We start from the raw sequence: 15,006 nt of genomic DNA on the forward strand, positions 1-15,006 counted from the left end.
AACACTATGGAAGAAGACATGAAAGGCATTAAAACCACAAAACAAAAGCAAAGCAAATCCACTACCAATCCCATACCTCATTCTTTCACTCATCATTGCTTTGCCTTTTACTGTTCTCACAATTGCTCTCCCCCCTTAGTATGGCAAATTCTGCTTCTTTAATGCATCCAACACCATCAATTTGTAACCAAAACTGGAACAAAGCCATTATAACTCATACACATAGTAATTCCAGTAAATGCTTGGCCACAAAAAGGAAGCAATATCTCTAATCTTTAGTATAGATTCTTTCAAATCCATTATGTAAAGAAGCTAACAGAACAGTTCCCATTCCACATGAATAGAAAGACCACTGACATTGAACAAAACAATCATTGCAGTTCTAGAGACATGTAAGTTTGGAGAATAGAGAAGCGTAGACAAAAAATAGATTTGTAATACTTACAAGCAGCAGCCTGCCTCTCTCTCTCTTATGATTGCTGATATCCTGAATCAATTTGATAATGTGACTTGTTGAAGATCATGAAAGGCAATGCTTGAGTTAACTATTTAATTGAAGCCAAAATTTCATTTCATTATTGATCAAAATTGTCTGAAAAAATAACAAGAGGGATTTTTCCTTCTACCTCTTTTGCTTTTCATTCTGTTGATACAACACATACCATTTTCGAACTATCTAAGCAACTACCATACACAGGCAACACATACCATTTTCAAACTATCTAAGCAACTACCATACACAGCACCGGATTTCATATTTGGCAAATTGAAAAACTACACCCAGTCAGGGAAGTATGCCATAACTTCATACCCGGGAAAGTGGAGTTGTTAAAAGAGTAGTTCAGGAGCATGACATTAGAAAGGTCCTTTAATCATTTCCTCGAACCCACCGAGCTGATCCTGCCTTTGACAAGCCAGAGCAGAAATGACTGACATTTGCAACAAATAATGGATCCCTTTCTTCATTGTTGAATTCGTACTCGTTATGACTAGCACCATTTCCCTGATCTATATGCTCTAGTTCTTTAGTCAAATCTTCCATCGTCTTCTTTAAATTGGCTTTACTTGTCTGCCCCGAGTCACCAGTAGATATACCTACCATTGTTATTTTGGGGAGAAAAGGACTTGGCTGCACATTTTGTTTCATACGTTCCTGAGGAAAGTCATCTCTTTGGCGTTGTTTTGACCAGATATGATTAAACCAATTTCTAAAAGGATTGAAGAAATGCTGCTTAGGTTCTTGATTGGTTTCCCTATTATCTTGAATGTTGAGAGGTGATGAACTATAATACTGAAGTTCTTTGGTTTCCTTCACTGATTCAGAGTTGGTAAGACCACTAGCAGACTCTGAGTTTCTTAGGAGAGAAGCTGCACTCCTGAAACAAAGAAAATAAATTGAATCGAAGCAGTTAGTTAAATTGTTTGGTTGATACACCAAGTATTGTAAGATGTACTAATTCGGAAAACAAAGACACATACCTTCTCTCAAATGAGTCGACCATGTAAGGGAATTTGGGCTGAATACCAACAGCTTTACGCAACCATCTATTTCCAAGAATTACTTTATCAACGGTATAAAGAAGTTGCATTTCGGCAACCTTAGAGATGACACTCAAGGGTATTCCAGGGTTGCCCATCTCATCCATCACTTCTTGAACCTATTAGGGAAGAATAGGTGAGACAACGTATGTAAGTGAAAGTATAAAAAGTAGGAGGATAAGACATTATTATTAAATAGTATGGAGTTCCATTTTAAAACCAATTGATAATGAAAGGAGTAGCCCATCTATCTTATAAGAAGTGTGAGGTCTCTTGATTTTTTCAATGTGGGATTCTCAACAATTATCTTGCTAAGAAGTCAAACGATTACTAGATACCCCTCCCTTAACTTCAACATAAATAAATAGAGAGGGAAAATAGAGCTGATTAATCCTGGTGCAACCACTTATTTCAAGAATCCAAACATTCATCTTTCCATATTTAAGATTGCAGCCAAAGTTGGCATCATCAAAATAAATAGTGATATACCATCTTTGTGAAACTAATTAATTTAAGGTAGAATTTGGCATTGTGGGTTTGTAGGATAATATTTAAGATTGTGTGATAACGCAAAGCCTAGAACTCTTCCAATTTCGGCAGTCAAAGACTGTCTGGGAAACATGGATGAAAAAGATGTGTATATATGTAGACACAAACACCATTTTTGTAATAGTAGTTCCAGTAACTTAGGATGAAAGTATTATGAACATAAAATGATTTGATAAATTTTAGACATGCTTTACAAATATTAACTAAAGATGGAGTCGTGTGGTGAGCATAGAGAGGACTATTCTTTCGCATTTTACAAATATTAACTAAAGCTCGTTACTTCATGTGGCATCATCAACCAATATTTACCACTGTATGTGGCAGTTGACCAATATGCTTATGGTGGCTATTGACAAGCTTGTACAGCTCATGACATTGATCATAGCTAAGTTCTTCCCCCAAAGATCCTCATAAACTTAATCCAGCGACAGTCGACTATTTTTATGGGAACATGGATACATTTGGCCACAACATTTATACATTGGCTATTATGGAATTGGATAAACATTGTCATGCTTCATTTAAATGACTTTAGGCCCTAAGAACTTCATGGGATTTCTCCACCGTACAAAGTAGCATTTTTCTTTCACATATTACTACTCTGTACCAGGACCAGCAAACTTCTCTGGGTAAAGAGTCCCAACCCCAATGAACCAGAATATTTCCCTCTTCAAGACGTGCACCTTCGCGAGTATAATTGAATTATGCTATAATTACGAAATAAATTAGAAGAGATAGACCAAGTAGAAGCAAAAAATTGACAAGTTCCCAGATCTCCCTGTTTGAGCTTTGATCATGAGAAAAACCCCTCCCAAAATGAGAAATGCCCAATTCACTTAACAAGGTAAGTTCTCTCACTTCTCTCTCCTCCCTCCTCTCTCCACCTCCCCCGCCTTCTCATCTTTCTTCCCGTCATCTTCACTTCTCCGACGAATCTTCCGACCACTTCAAGTTCAACTGGTCTTTTCCATCCCGTCAATCTCATCCCACTGGTTACTCCCATCCGTCCATTTCTTAATCAACGATTTGGTCAGTGGTAAGATGGAACTGGAAACCAGCAAAAAGTCCTAAACTCTTTCTATTGCATTTGGTTTGAGAATGATTTCTTTCAAATTGAGGATGTGGAAGCTCAAAAGATCTTGTTGTTAACTGAATCTCAACTGAGGTGGTTTACAGAGGCCATATCAGAATAATACAAGGATCAGAGAATCGGTTTTTCCTCAGGAATGGCAGAGACGAACTTGGAGGAACAAGGCTTTCAAAATTCAAAGCAAATGCAAGCTGGATATTGAAACGTGTTGTATGGCCAGCAACAGGCGGACATTCATTCATTCACGTCCTTTCGGGAGAATCACAGCAGGGGGGCATTCTTTCCATAGAATGCCGAAAGGATTCCAGATGAAACCTGAGCACACGACATGGCTACTGAATCAATCTTCTTACTTAAATCCCCTCAAACAGCAACTACAGGACTTTGACCGCACTCAGTTCAATCACCAGATCAAGTTATGCTGAAATGGTGAAGTCAAAACGTCACTCTCCCTCCTCTGGTTTGGAGTCTGGAAAACAGAGCATTGGAAGCGGTAAGAAGGGGCTGCTGAATTCCTCTGTTCTGAGAATACTGAAGTGTTCAAAGAAAATTGTGATAACTTGTGGATCATCTCTAGGTTGTTCGTATTCGACAATTGGAAAGAAATTACAAAAGTATTAAGAGGATTGGTTTCAAACCAAAATAATCATTCACCCATTATTTGCAGAGACTGCGTTGATCAAGCTGGAACAAGGTTCGTTAGAGGAGCTCATTGAAAAACCAGGGAAATGGCAGGAACTAGGACCGTTTCAAATAAAGTTTGAAAAGTGGAATAAATTCAAGCACAGTCCGCCAACAATAATAAAAGGATTTGGAGGATGGCTAAGGATTAAGAACTTGCCTCTAGATTATTGGTGCAAAAAGATGTTGGAGGCAATAGGGGATCACTTCAGAGGACTGGAAAATATTGCCACAGAAACGCTCAATCTACTTAACTATTCCAAAGCTAAAATACAAGTTAAAAGGAATCGTTGTAGTTTTATGCCTGCTACAATAGAAATAACGAATTTTGACAGATATTTTTTTAAACTTTGGTGATATAGAACTGTTTGAACCTCCATCAATTACTAGAGGCCAATTGTTAGTTAAAGATTTCTCCAATCTAATCGATTTGCAGAGGCTAAATCAGGTCATGAATGATGAAGTTGATACGTCATTCAATCCGATAGCTTTGGATTATTTAAATTCAATTCAAATAGCTCCTTCAAACTCAATAAATCCATTTGGTGCACCAAAACAGAGTGCCCATGCTATGGAAGATCCCTCGGCGCAGGAGAAGAAGTCCCAGCCTACGAGTGGCTTAACCAGATTATCTCAGAAGGTAGTGTGAACACTACTAAGCGAACCGAAGAGACATACTTACTGAGGGGTGAGAGAAGCAATAGTGACAACTGTAAGTTTTTAAAAATGGTAGTGCAATCAACTCCTATCAGCAATAGCAAAGAGAAAACGTTAAAAGAAGAGTCAGATGGCATCCATCCTGAAAATTCTCAAAAGGCGGTGGCCTCAAGAAGCCTTTTTCTTTCTCCTGATGACAAAAAAGATTCGCCAAAAAGGAACAGCTATTCTAAGAAGTTTCAGACCAGGAATTCCAACAATTCCTCTGCCTCCCTTGCTCTCCCTTACTCTCTGAACAACTACTCCCTGCCTCCCTTGCCAAGAAGCAGAGTTCTTGAATAATTTTGGAAAGGATATCCGCGATTTATTCTTGGAAGATAATTCAATAGAAGCGGAACCATCTAAAGATTCACTCCTTCATCCCATAAATACAGATCAAGTCCCTAATAATTTGCAATCAATAATTGAAGCCTGCCACATTTCGCTTTGTTAATTGTTGAGGACAGATCAAAGACGTGTCACCGTTGGCCAGTCATATGAAAGTTATATCATGGAACGTCAAAGGCCTTGGAGAGACAACAAAAAGGATGGCAATCAGAAGACTCATAAATAAAATCAATCCGGACTTGGTCTTATTGACAGGAAACAAAAAGTGTGGACTTTGACATTGATATTATCAAATCATTGTGGAGCTCGAAAGTGGTAGGTTGGTTTAATATTGAGGCATTTGGAAGATCAGGGGGCATTCTAACTATGTGGGATGAAAGTAAAGTGTCGGTTATTGAAGTACTAAAGGGAGGCTACTCACTCTCTGTTAAATGCAAGACAATCTACAAGAGGAATGTTGGATTACAAATGTTTATGGTCCAACCGATTACAGAGAAAGGAAATATATTTGGCCGGAGTTATCCTCGTTATCAGATTATTTTCCAGAGTCTTGGTGTATCAATTGTGACTTCAATATAACTAGGTGGCTCCAAGACAGACTTCCTGTGGAAAGAATGACAAGGTATCAAGAAATTCAATAAATTCATTGAAGCTACCAACTTGATGGAGATTCCCCTATCCTGGAAGATTTACTTGGGAAAGGGAAGGCAATGCAGCCTCACAGTCCCTTGTTGATCGTTTCTTTGCTTCAAGAGAACGGAATGAAGCCTTTAAAACTCAAGAGTGACAAGACAAGTCCGTTCATTCTCCGATCAATTCCCTCTCTTGTTGGAGGCTGTTTCTGTTGAATGGGGACCTTCTCCTTTTCGCTTTTGTAATAGCTGGTTATTCAACAAAGAGTGCCACCAGTTAATTGAAAGAACATTGAGCAATTTTTACTCTCAAGGTTGGGCTGGATATGTCATATCTGCAAAATGAAGAAAGCTAAAAACAGCTTTGGAAGCTTGGCAAACCAACTACAAATTAGAAAGGAGAAGAGAAGAGCACATACTCGAGGAACTGGAAAAACTGGAAAGCTTGGTAGAAGAAGATGAATTTCATAATGCAGACCTGAATTTGAGACTGTCTTTGAAGGCTGAATTGATGGAAATTTAAAGGTGGATGAAAGAAATTTGATACAAAAGAGTAAACTCAATTGGCTGAAACTTGGGGATGAAAACACCAGCTTTTTTCATCGATTTCGCAGCAAAAAGAAGAATGAATCTGATTTCTGAGCTAACCAATGATCAGGGAATTTCAACTACCTCCTACCAGGAGATTGAAGAGCTGACAATAATTTTCTACTCCTCACTTCACAATATCATTAAGTGCAGGCTCACTTCGTATATTGTTTGATTAGGAAAAGGTATCAACAGCTCAAAATGTCAGCCTCACAGATCAATTCTCAGTAGAAGAAATATGGCATGCCTTGAAGAATATGAGGAAGAATAAAGCTCCAGGGCTTGACAGGTACACAGTTGAATTTTTTATAAAGTTTTAGAGGTTTTTCAAGGAAGACTTTCAGCGGCTATTCGACAATTTCTATGAAAATAGAAAGTTGAATGCTTGTGTAAAAGAGAATTTCATATGCTTGATTCCAAAGAAGGAAGACGCGGTCATGGTTAAAGACTTTAAACCGATTAGTCTCACCACCTTATGTTATAAAATAGTGGCAAAAGTGTTGGTCGGACAACTCAAGAGAATTATGCACACCATTATAGCTCCCACTCAAAGTGCTTTCATTGAAGGAAGACAGATTTTAGACCCAATTCTCATTGCAAATGAAGCGGTTAAGGATTATAGAGCTAAAGGAAAAAAGGGTGGATTCTCAAACTAGACATGGAAAAGGCATTTGACCGTTGTGGATTGGACTTTCCTTGAATAGATCTTAATCGGTAAAAATTTCGATCCAAAATGGATAAGATGGATGATGGGATGTGTCACTTATCCAAAATTCTCTATCTTCATTGAGACCAAGAGGCTGGATATCAACTACAAGGGGTGTTCGTCAAGGAGATCCTTTATCACCCTTTTTTTCCTTCTTGTAAGTGAAGTTCTGGGCTCTTTAATTGCAACACTCCATGATAAAGACCAATACGGAGGATTTTTGGTGGGAAGAGAAAAAATCCATGTCCCTATTTTATAATTTGCAGATAACAATATAATTTTCTGCAAATATGATATAGAAATGTTAGATAAATTAAAGAAGATCATAGAATTATAAGAGTGGTGTTCTGGCCAAAAAGTTAATCGGGAGAAATCAGCCATAGTTGGAGTAAATGTGGAAGATCAAGACACCATCACAGCAGATGCCAGGTTGAACTGCAAAGTAGACAATCTGCCCATTATGTATCTTGGTTTACCCTTGGGAGGTTACCCAAAAAAGGTGCCTTTTGGCAACGGGTCATAGAAAAAGTCCAAATCAAGCTAGATAACTGGAAAAGATACAATCTATCAAGAAGGGGAAGAGCAACACTTTGTAAGTCCATCCTTTCTAATCTCCCCACTTATTACATGTTCTCTTTTCTTATGCTGGAAAAGGTAGTAAATTCAGTAGAGCACTTGATGAGAAACTTCTTTTGGGAGGGGCACAAAGGAGAGAATAAATCATTTGATCAAATGGGAGGTAGTCACTCGAAATCAAAAAGATGGAGGCTTGGATCTTGGCGGGTTGAAGGTGAAAATTTTGGCATTATTAGCTAAATGCGATTGGACATACTTTAACAAAGAAAATTCACTTTAGCATCAAGTCATCAGAAACATACATGGTCAGGACTTGTTTAATTGGCACACATCCGGAAAAGTCAACCTAAGCCTTAGAAGTCCTTGAACAATATATCAAGAACCTGGATGAAAGTAGAAGCCTTAGCAAAATACAAGCTAGGCAACGATATTAGAATCAGATTTTGGTTGGACTTTTGGGTTGACAAATTGCCACTGAATGTGCTATTCCCTGAATTATTCAAGGTTGCCCTTAAGCCGCAAGGGACTGTTGCAGATCATTGGGACAACACCCATCTTTCATGGTCAGTTTTTTTCCGAAGACTCTTAAAGGATGATGAGTTGAACAAATTTTCAAAATCTTATTGGGATGATATTGGGGAAAAAGGTGTTGGATAACCCAGATAAATGCTCTTGGTCACTAGAAACAAGGGGAGTCTTCTCGGTTAAATCATTGGTTAATCACGTCAAAGTCTTATCTCCACTAGAGAGAGGCTTCGAAAAGGCAATTTGGAAGATCAAGAGCCCATGCCGAGTTAACATAACAATTTGGATAATGATTTTTGGTGCTTTGAATTGCTCGGAGGTACTAGAAAGGAAGCTCCCAACACAATGTTTGTCTCCTACAATCTGTCGTCTCTGTTTGTCAGCAAATGAATCTCAGCAGCTCCTATTCTTGAGTGTTTCTATGCTGTCAATTGTTGGCAGAATTTACTACAGACCTTTTGCACAAGTTGGGTATTTGGTAATTCCATCTGGGATAATGTAGTGCAGATTCTGGTGGGTCCTTTGCTGAAGTCGTGTTCCAAATTGCTCTGGAACAATGCTGTCAAAGCACTATTAATGGAACCATGCTTCGAAAGAAATCAACGAGTTTTCCACGGTAAAGCAATGCATTGGCAGGACCGTTATGAGGCAGCAAGGCTGAATGCCTCCTCATGGTATTACTTCTCCAAATATTGTGAAGAATACTCGTTGCAAGATATAAGTCTAAACTGGAGCTCGGTTTTTATGCAAGATTGTTAACTTTGTATTGTAATTAGCTTTCATATGATGTATGGATTTAGATGCTGGTAGGCTTTTGTTCTCTGTATTTTCTGAGGCTTTCTTGGCTGTTTTGACAGTTTCTTGTTGTTTGTACTCTCGAATACTAGGCACTTTGTTATTTGGTTTTGATACCTAGATATGATGTGGGTGCTAAGGAGGTGTCAATCTAGTTGAGATGCCTGGGTCCACCTCCTGATCCTCTATATTGTGATATCTTTTTATTATATCAATAAAAAGTTTTGTTTCCGTTTCAAAAGAAAAAAATCATGAAAAAACCCCTTCCGTTCCTTTCAAACCAGTCTCCAAAGAAGAGCAACTTCACCATTGTCCCTCATGATTCTAGCTTGGCCCTTAAAAGGAAAACCATGAAGAAGCTGAAGCAAGGCATCCGAAGCCCTGGAAGGAAAGCACCAGACCAGATTGAATAAATTGAACAGTTCTCCCAACAACTAGCCACAAAAGGGCAGAAAAAGAGTAAGAGCATCAAGGATTCAACCCTGTTCGAAAGGGAGATGGAACAAAAACTCTCTCAACTCTACAACAAGTGTTGAGCTTTCAATTTTTTTTTTTTTTTTTTTACAAAAAAAAAGAAAAAAACCCTTAGAAACATTGGTTTGCCAGATAGTATTTATATGGGAGGGGGGCCTGGGAGTGGCTCCTTGCGAAATACATAAGGGAAAATGAATTAACCGAACAGGTCCCATCATTTTCCAGCGACCAAACTTGCTTGTCATCTCTATCATTGAGAAGCATCCCATCCAACATGTTTAAAAGCTGTGTCCATTCTTCCACCTCCCTCTCACCAAATTCCTTCTCTTCAAAGATAGGATATATGTTTACTTGAAGCCATTTTTTATGAGATGTTTAGGATATATGTTTACTTGAAGCCATTTTTTATGAGATGTTTACTTAAAGCAATGATACTGGGAACTAACAGAATGCATTTTTTTCCTATCGAAAGGGAAAATGGAAATGTTTAAGCCAAAGATGACCAAACCCAGCCACCACCACCTAAGAGGTCTTCAATATTTTGGGAACACATGACAGGATGTTGAAATTTTGTTAGTCTTAATAGGGAAAAAGTAGGAATATCAGCAGTGACATATTTATAATGACTGAGAAGTGGATTTGCATTGACGTTTACAAGTAGAGGGAGTTAAGGAAGTATAGGCAAGGTAGAATTTTGTGAATTAGTTATGTGAGAGAGATGGGCCTTTTAAAAGTGAGTGAGAATGTTGATTATCTTTTCTTGCACTGTTCTATGGCCTACAAGAGCTGGAATTTTGTGATGAAAAAAAATTGGGATTCAAGCTTGCTTTCCCAAAAGAATAGAAAAGTGGATTACCGGAGCTTTAGATGGGTAGAATCTCAAAGGAAAGCCCAAAATCCTTTGGAGTTGTGCAGCAAGAGATCTTCTTTGGCATATTGAAAAGAAAGAAACCATTGAATATTCAATATTACAAAGTTATTTCCTTTTGATTCCTTTTATAATAGCGTGATACGTACAGTTTCTTGGTGGGTTGTACTTTCACTCCCATCCTAAATTACTTTGTAATTACAGCATTCTTCTCATCCTTTTTTTAAGAGGAACACGTACACCTCATTTCAATGATGTATGAAATCAAAAGAGGGCAAAGTAGGCCCGATGAGTTACAAAAAGACAATCCCAAATTGCTATGAGAGATGTGAGGCTATAAGCACAAAAGTAGGGGAAGAATTTACACCAAGACTATCTTAATATCATACCTCTGGAGGCTCCAACAAACTATCACCCATCTCTTCAAGAACTTCGGCTGCTGCATTATCATCAACTATCTCCCTTCGGCGCTGCAAACGCCGTGTTTGGATTAAAGCATGAAAATGCTGATCAACAGATTCTTCAAGAATATTATCGAGCATGTTTTTATCAAAAAAATAGGGAGTGTACCTGAATAAAAAAATGAAAATACTGAAGATAAAATATGCAGAGAAAAACTTCAAAAGAATGAAAATATCAGAAGTTCATAAAAAGAAAATATCAGAAGTTCATAAAATTATTGAATTTTATTTGGTAAAAGAAATTAGTAAATACTAAAAATAGCCATTCTTACAGTCATAAGCATAAAAAGAATGCCTTTTGATTATTGAAGACACATTATGTTATGGTATGTCAAGGACCACGCTTTACAAGAACTGTAACTAACACGAGAAAATTACTGGTTACTACCCCAAAAAAATGACACACCACTTTATCCCATCAGTAGTTGCTATTGCAATATCCAAGTTCTGGGCACTGAACACAGGAACACCATCAATCTTTTTGCTTCCACCATTTTGAGGTAGGCCTTTAAGAAGCTTGTTTGCTGCTTTAACCTACAACATTAGAAAATCATTCAAGGGCTAAGGTCAGGAGTGATTGTCATGACGTTCTAGCTGGAAGAATTGACTAGCATGCTTGATGCTCACAATATTTTTTGTATTAAAGAAAGTTTCTTGCTTCGGACAAGAAAAATCGTACTTGTTTCTCATTCGGAATGAACTGAAATAGATGAGGTTTTTCCTGATGTTACAAGTTAAGAAGTTAGATCATGGAAGACAATGTCAACCAGGAAGCAATATCTTCAGCAGATATTGGAAAAAATAGTAAACCAATAAATTAGAATTAGCCTACCAATATTAAGTTTAATACCTTGAAATGCTCGTATGCTAAATCAAGACGACAAGCCCCCACCACAGCACTTGGAATATTCAGTCGCTTAACATATGTAACTAAGAAGCAAATATTTTGGGTCAGGATGTCATGCATATTAGGTGAAGTAAATTAGAGAAGTCAATATTAAGATACTAAAAAGATGGAAAACAATTGACAAACTTGAGAAAGATTTTCCAAATCCATTTGAAAGTCTAAAAGTACATAAATCACCACATAAATAATGCAAAAGGAATGAAGATAACGTGTAGCAAGGAGCCAATACCTGCATCACCTAAATCAGTAAAGAAGCGGAATATGGGGCCATTTCTTTCACTCTTAGTAATGGTTGAGAACATCTTCTTAAGCCACTCTGGAGTTCTAAAAGAATGGAGTCAACAAATAAGAGATGGTATTTTGGAAGGATACTTCGTTCGGCACAGTACTACTACTTAATAGCAAGAATGCAATTATTCTTTCTTTCAATTTCAGTATCTAAAAATAATTTAGTGAAAGTAGAAAATTCAACAAAAGATTAAACCAACATGCCTAGCTGGTAATGCAAATACTGCCGCAGTGATAACGGTTATTGAGTTGGTATAGATTGTGCGTAACATATTATCAACCAGCTTCACTCAAATGGCATTAAATGGAACCAACGTGCCACCTCCAAATTGAGGGTAATTGTTTTTCTTACACATAGGATACTACGTGAAAATGTATACATGTATACACAAGTTGTCAAACTAATTGCCCAACAAGTTTTACAGAAGAAACTACAACTAACCCAAAAGGATAATAGGAAAACAGAGCAGCTACAAACATCTTAGTAAAGAGTACAGAGGCTACAAATCTCCAAAAATGCAAAAGACCATTTGTACCCTTATATATTACTAAATGTCCCCCCAGATTTTCCATCCAACATTCGCATGATAAAGCTTTAATAGCATTATTTAATTAAATTTTAGGTTTTCATCCTAAGAATGGTCACAAACTACGCATGATATGGTAGTATCTTTAACATTTTGCTTATACATCTTTCTCAACAATAGAAACTTCTATCATGGAATATTAGGGGCCTTGGCAACAAAAATAAGAGTCTGTGGTGAAGAATTCTATTTGTAACATTGTCTGCAGGTTTTGCAGGAAACTAAATTGGGGAATATGGATCAAAATCTGGTCAAATCAATTTGGAGTTTTAAAGGGCTAGGCTTGTGTAAGTTCTATTGGTAGATCAGGCAACATATCGATAGTATGGGATAAAAATGCTATTCCAGTTCTGAAAGTTCTTCGAGGAGGATATTATCTTATCAATCAGATTATCTTTGGCAGATTCTAAGGAGATATCAATAAAAAATGGACATGGGCCCACTCGGTCAAGCTTCAAATACCCACACACACACACACACATTCATTATTGGATCATTTCTTTATCTCAAGCCATGGATTTTTTATTTATTTATTTATTTATTTATTTTTGGTGAAACAGAAGTTTCTAAACAAGCAACGGTAACTTCTGATGGAGTCTGGGAACTTTTTATGGGGTCCTCCATTTAGTTCTTTCAATTCATGGCTTTCACGTATTCTTCTATGTCAGAATTTTCTGAAGCAAGAATGCTCTTATGGGTGGGCAGGTTTTTCCATTCTCAAAAGTTTGGAATTATGCAATCAAAATCTGGTAAAAACAAGTTGCTGCTTAGTAAGAATTCTCAAAAAGATTGTATCTTAGAAATCTCTGTTTTAGATCGCCATGAAGAACTTCATGCGTTGACTGCAGAAGAATCTTTAAGAAGGCAAATTCTCAAGGGTGAACTTTTGAGATTGCAAATTACAGAAGGTTACTTATTTACAAAAATGCAAGCTCCAATGGCTGAAAGAAAGAGATGAGAATTCAAGTTTTTTTTTAACTGATGCTTGGCTGCAAGGAGGAAAAAAATATCCTATTTTTGAACTCCAATCTTCTCAAGATATCCATAGATGATAGAACGTTAAATTCTATTTGCACAAAACTTGCACATGGTAGTATTAAGACCTCGCAATATCATTCAAAAGAGCCTCCCTTTAGCAGCATTTCTACAGAATGTAGCTGCATTTCTCCATAATGATGCACTATGCATAGATCATTGAATTGAGTTGTGATTATCATGTAATCTCGATTTCTTTAGGTGTTTGGTTTCAGTTTTGTCAGCTCCCGAAGTTGCAGGGATACAATTGAGGAGCTTATCCTCCATCCCTCCTCCTGATAAAGAGCAGTTTTTGTGGCAAGCTAGGGCGTGTGCTGTTGCTATTCTGTGGAGTTTTGGGGAAGGAGAAACAATAGAATCTTCAGAGGGCATGAGAGTTTTAATTAGCGATGTTTAGTCCCTTATTAGATTCTCAATTTCTCTCTGATCCTCTGTTGCTAAGCTCTTCCGTAATTATCCGTTTGACCTTATTTCTCTTCATTTGGGCCCTATCTTGTAGTTTGGCTCCATTATGTGAGATTTTTCCTTTTTTGTATGCCTGTGTATTCTTTCATTGTTTCTCAATGAAGGTTAAGTTTTTTTCATCAATACTTAACTGCTTAAAAGCTATTCAGACATGATCACATAAACAGTCCCCTCAATCACATATTCATAAATTAAATTAACTAAAACCCTGAGCAATACTTAAGCTATAATTTTCAGTATAAACAGCCATGATAGGCTGCCCATTAGCAAATCAGTAGTTACCCTATCCAATCTAGCTTCAATCTCCTCGTTTGCAACACAAATTATCAGCCTAAACTAATCAAGAATGGTTCAAGTGACAAAAAGAATAACAGAGTCGATCTTGACTACAAGAGATAGAAGGGGAACCTCTTAGAAATGAAAGGGATGTCGAAATGAGTCGAGACAGCCATAAGACCAGTCCCAGAAAGGTCGCACATACTAAAGACCTGGCCAACAAATGCTGGGCCGCCAGCTTTTCCATCGGAATTGAGGCCTGAAATTCTGAGTGTCGACGGAAAACCAGAGCTGAACTCAGGCGACGACGACAAACCCTTTACAGCCGCAGATTTGGAGGAGTCGAGGTCATGATGAGTTGAGTGAAAACCTGAATGGGAGAGAAAAGGGGGTTTCCGGGAAGCTGGGGACGCGACTGGAATACAAAGCCTAGAAGAGGAGGGTTGCAGGGAAAATGGGGGAATCGATTGAGGATTGGCGAAAAGGGTAGAGAAATTGGAGGTAGAAGAATGGAAGAAATGGGTAATGAATTTAAGTGGGTTTTGTTCGTGGGGTTCATTAGGAGGTTCAATCTGAAAGGCCATGAAAGCTTTGACAAAATCCCTTCTGATGCGACCTGCTGTTTTAGATTCTTTGCATTTTTAACTTAGGCAGAGAAGGACGCAGAGAGAGAAGAAGAAGAAGAAGAAGAAGAAGAAGAAGAAGGGGATGAGGATTGTGAAAATTGAAATGACAATTCATTCAAACCATACCCACCGATTCATATTCTTTATCATCATATCTAACCATATGTGATATGCTATTTCTTAAACTATACCACATGCCTCTAATTTTACGTAACTGATCTACTTGTCTTTGTAATGAAAGATAATAATGAATTAAAAAAAATTTAAAAAGAAAAACTTTCACGTTTACATTAATTT

General features: G+C 37.5%; 1 protein-coding gene across 2 annotated transcripts; it reads right to left on the bottom strand.

Moving 5' to 3' along the window:
* Window positions 1–541: 541 nt before the first annotated feature.
* LOC120067161 lies at window positions 542–14,852 on the bottom strand. 2 transcript variants are annotated; one of them, XM_039018617.1, is made up of 8 exons: window positions 14,216–14,852; window positions 11,665–11,759; window positions 11,379–11,458; window positions 11,208–11,249; window positions 10,917–11,062; window positions 10,457–10,637; window positions 1,480–1,658; window positions 542–1,376 (listed from the first exon to the last, which is right to left on the bottom strand). In XM_039018617.1, the coding sequence occupies exons 1-8, from the start codon at window positions 14,665–14,667 to the stop codon at window positions 869–871; spliced, it is 1,683 nt and encodes a 560-aa protein (XP_038874545.1). In that variant the 5' UTR covers window positions 14,668–14,852; the 3' UTR covers window positions 542–868. The 2 variants fall into 2 exon arrangements, with proteins under 2 accessions (XP_038874545.1, XP_038874546.1); XM_039018618.1 differs by having other exon boundaries at window positions 10,935–11,062; window positions 14,216–14,851.
* Window positions 14,853–15,006: the final 154 nt, after the last annotated feature.

Source organism: Benincasa hispida, chromosome 12, assembly GCF_009727055.1.
Source record: "Benincasa hispida cultivar B227 chromosome 12, ASM972705v1, whole genome shotgun sequence".
Taxonomy (NCBI): domain Eukaryota; kingdom Viridiplantae; phylum Streptophyta; class Magnoliopsida; order Cucurbitales; family Cucurbitaceae; genus Benincasa; species Benincasa hispida.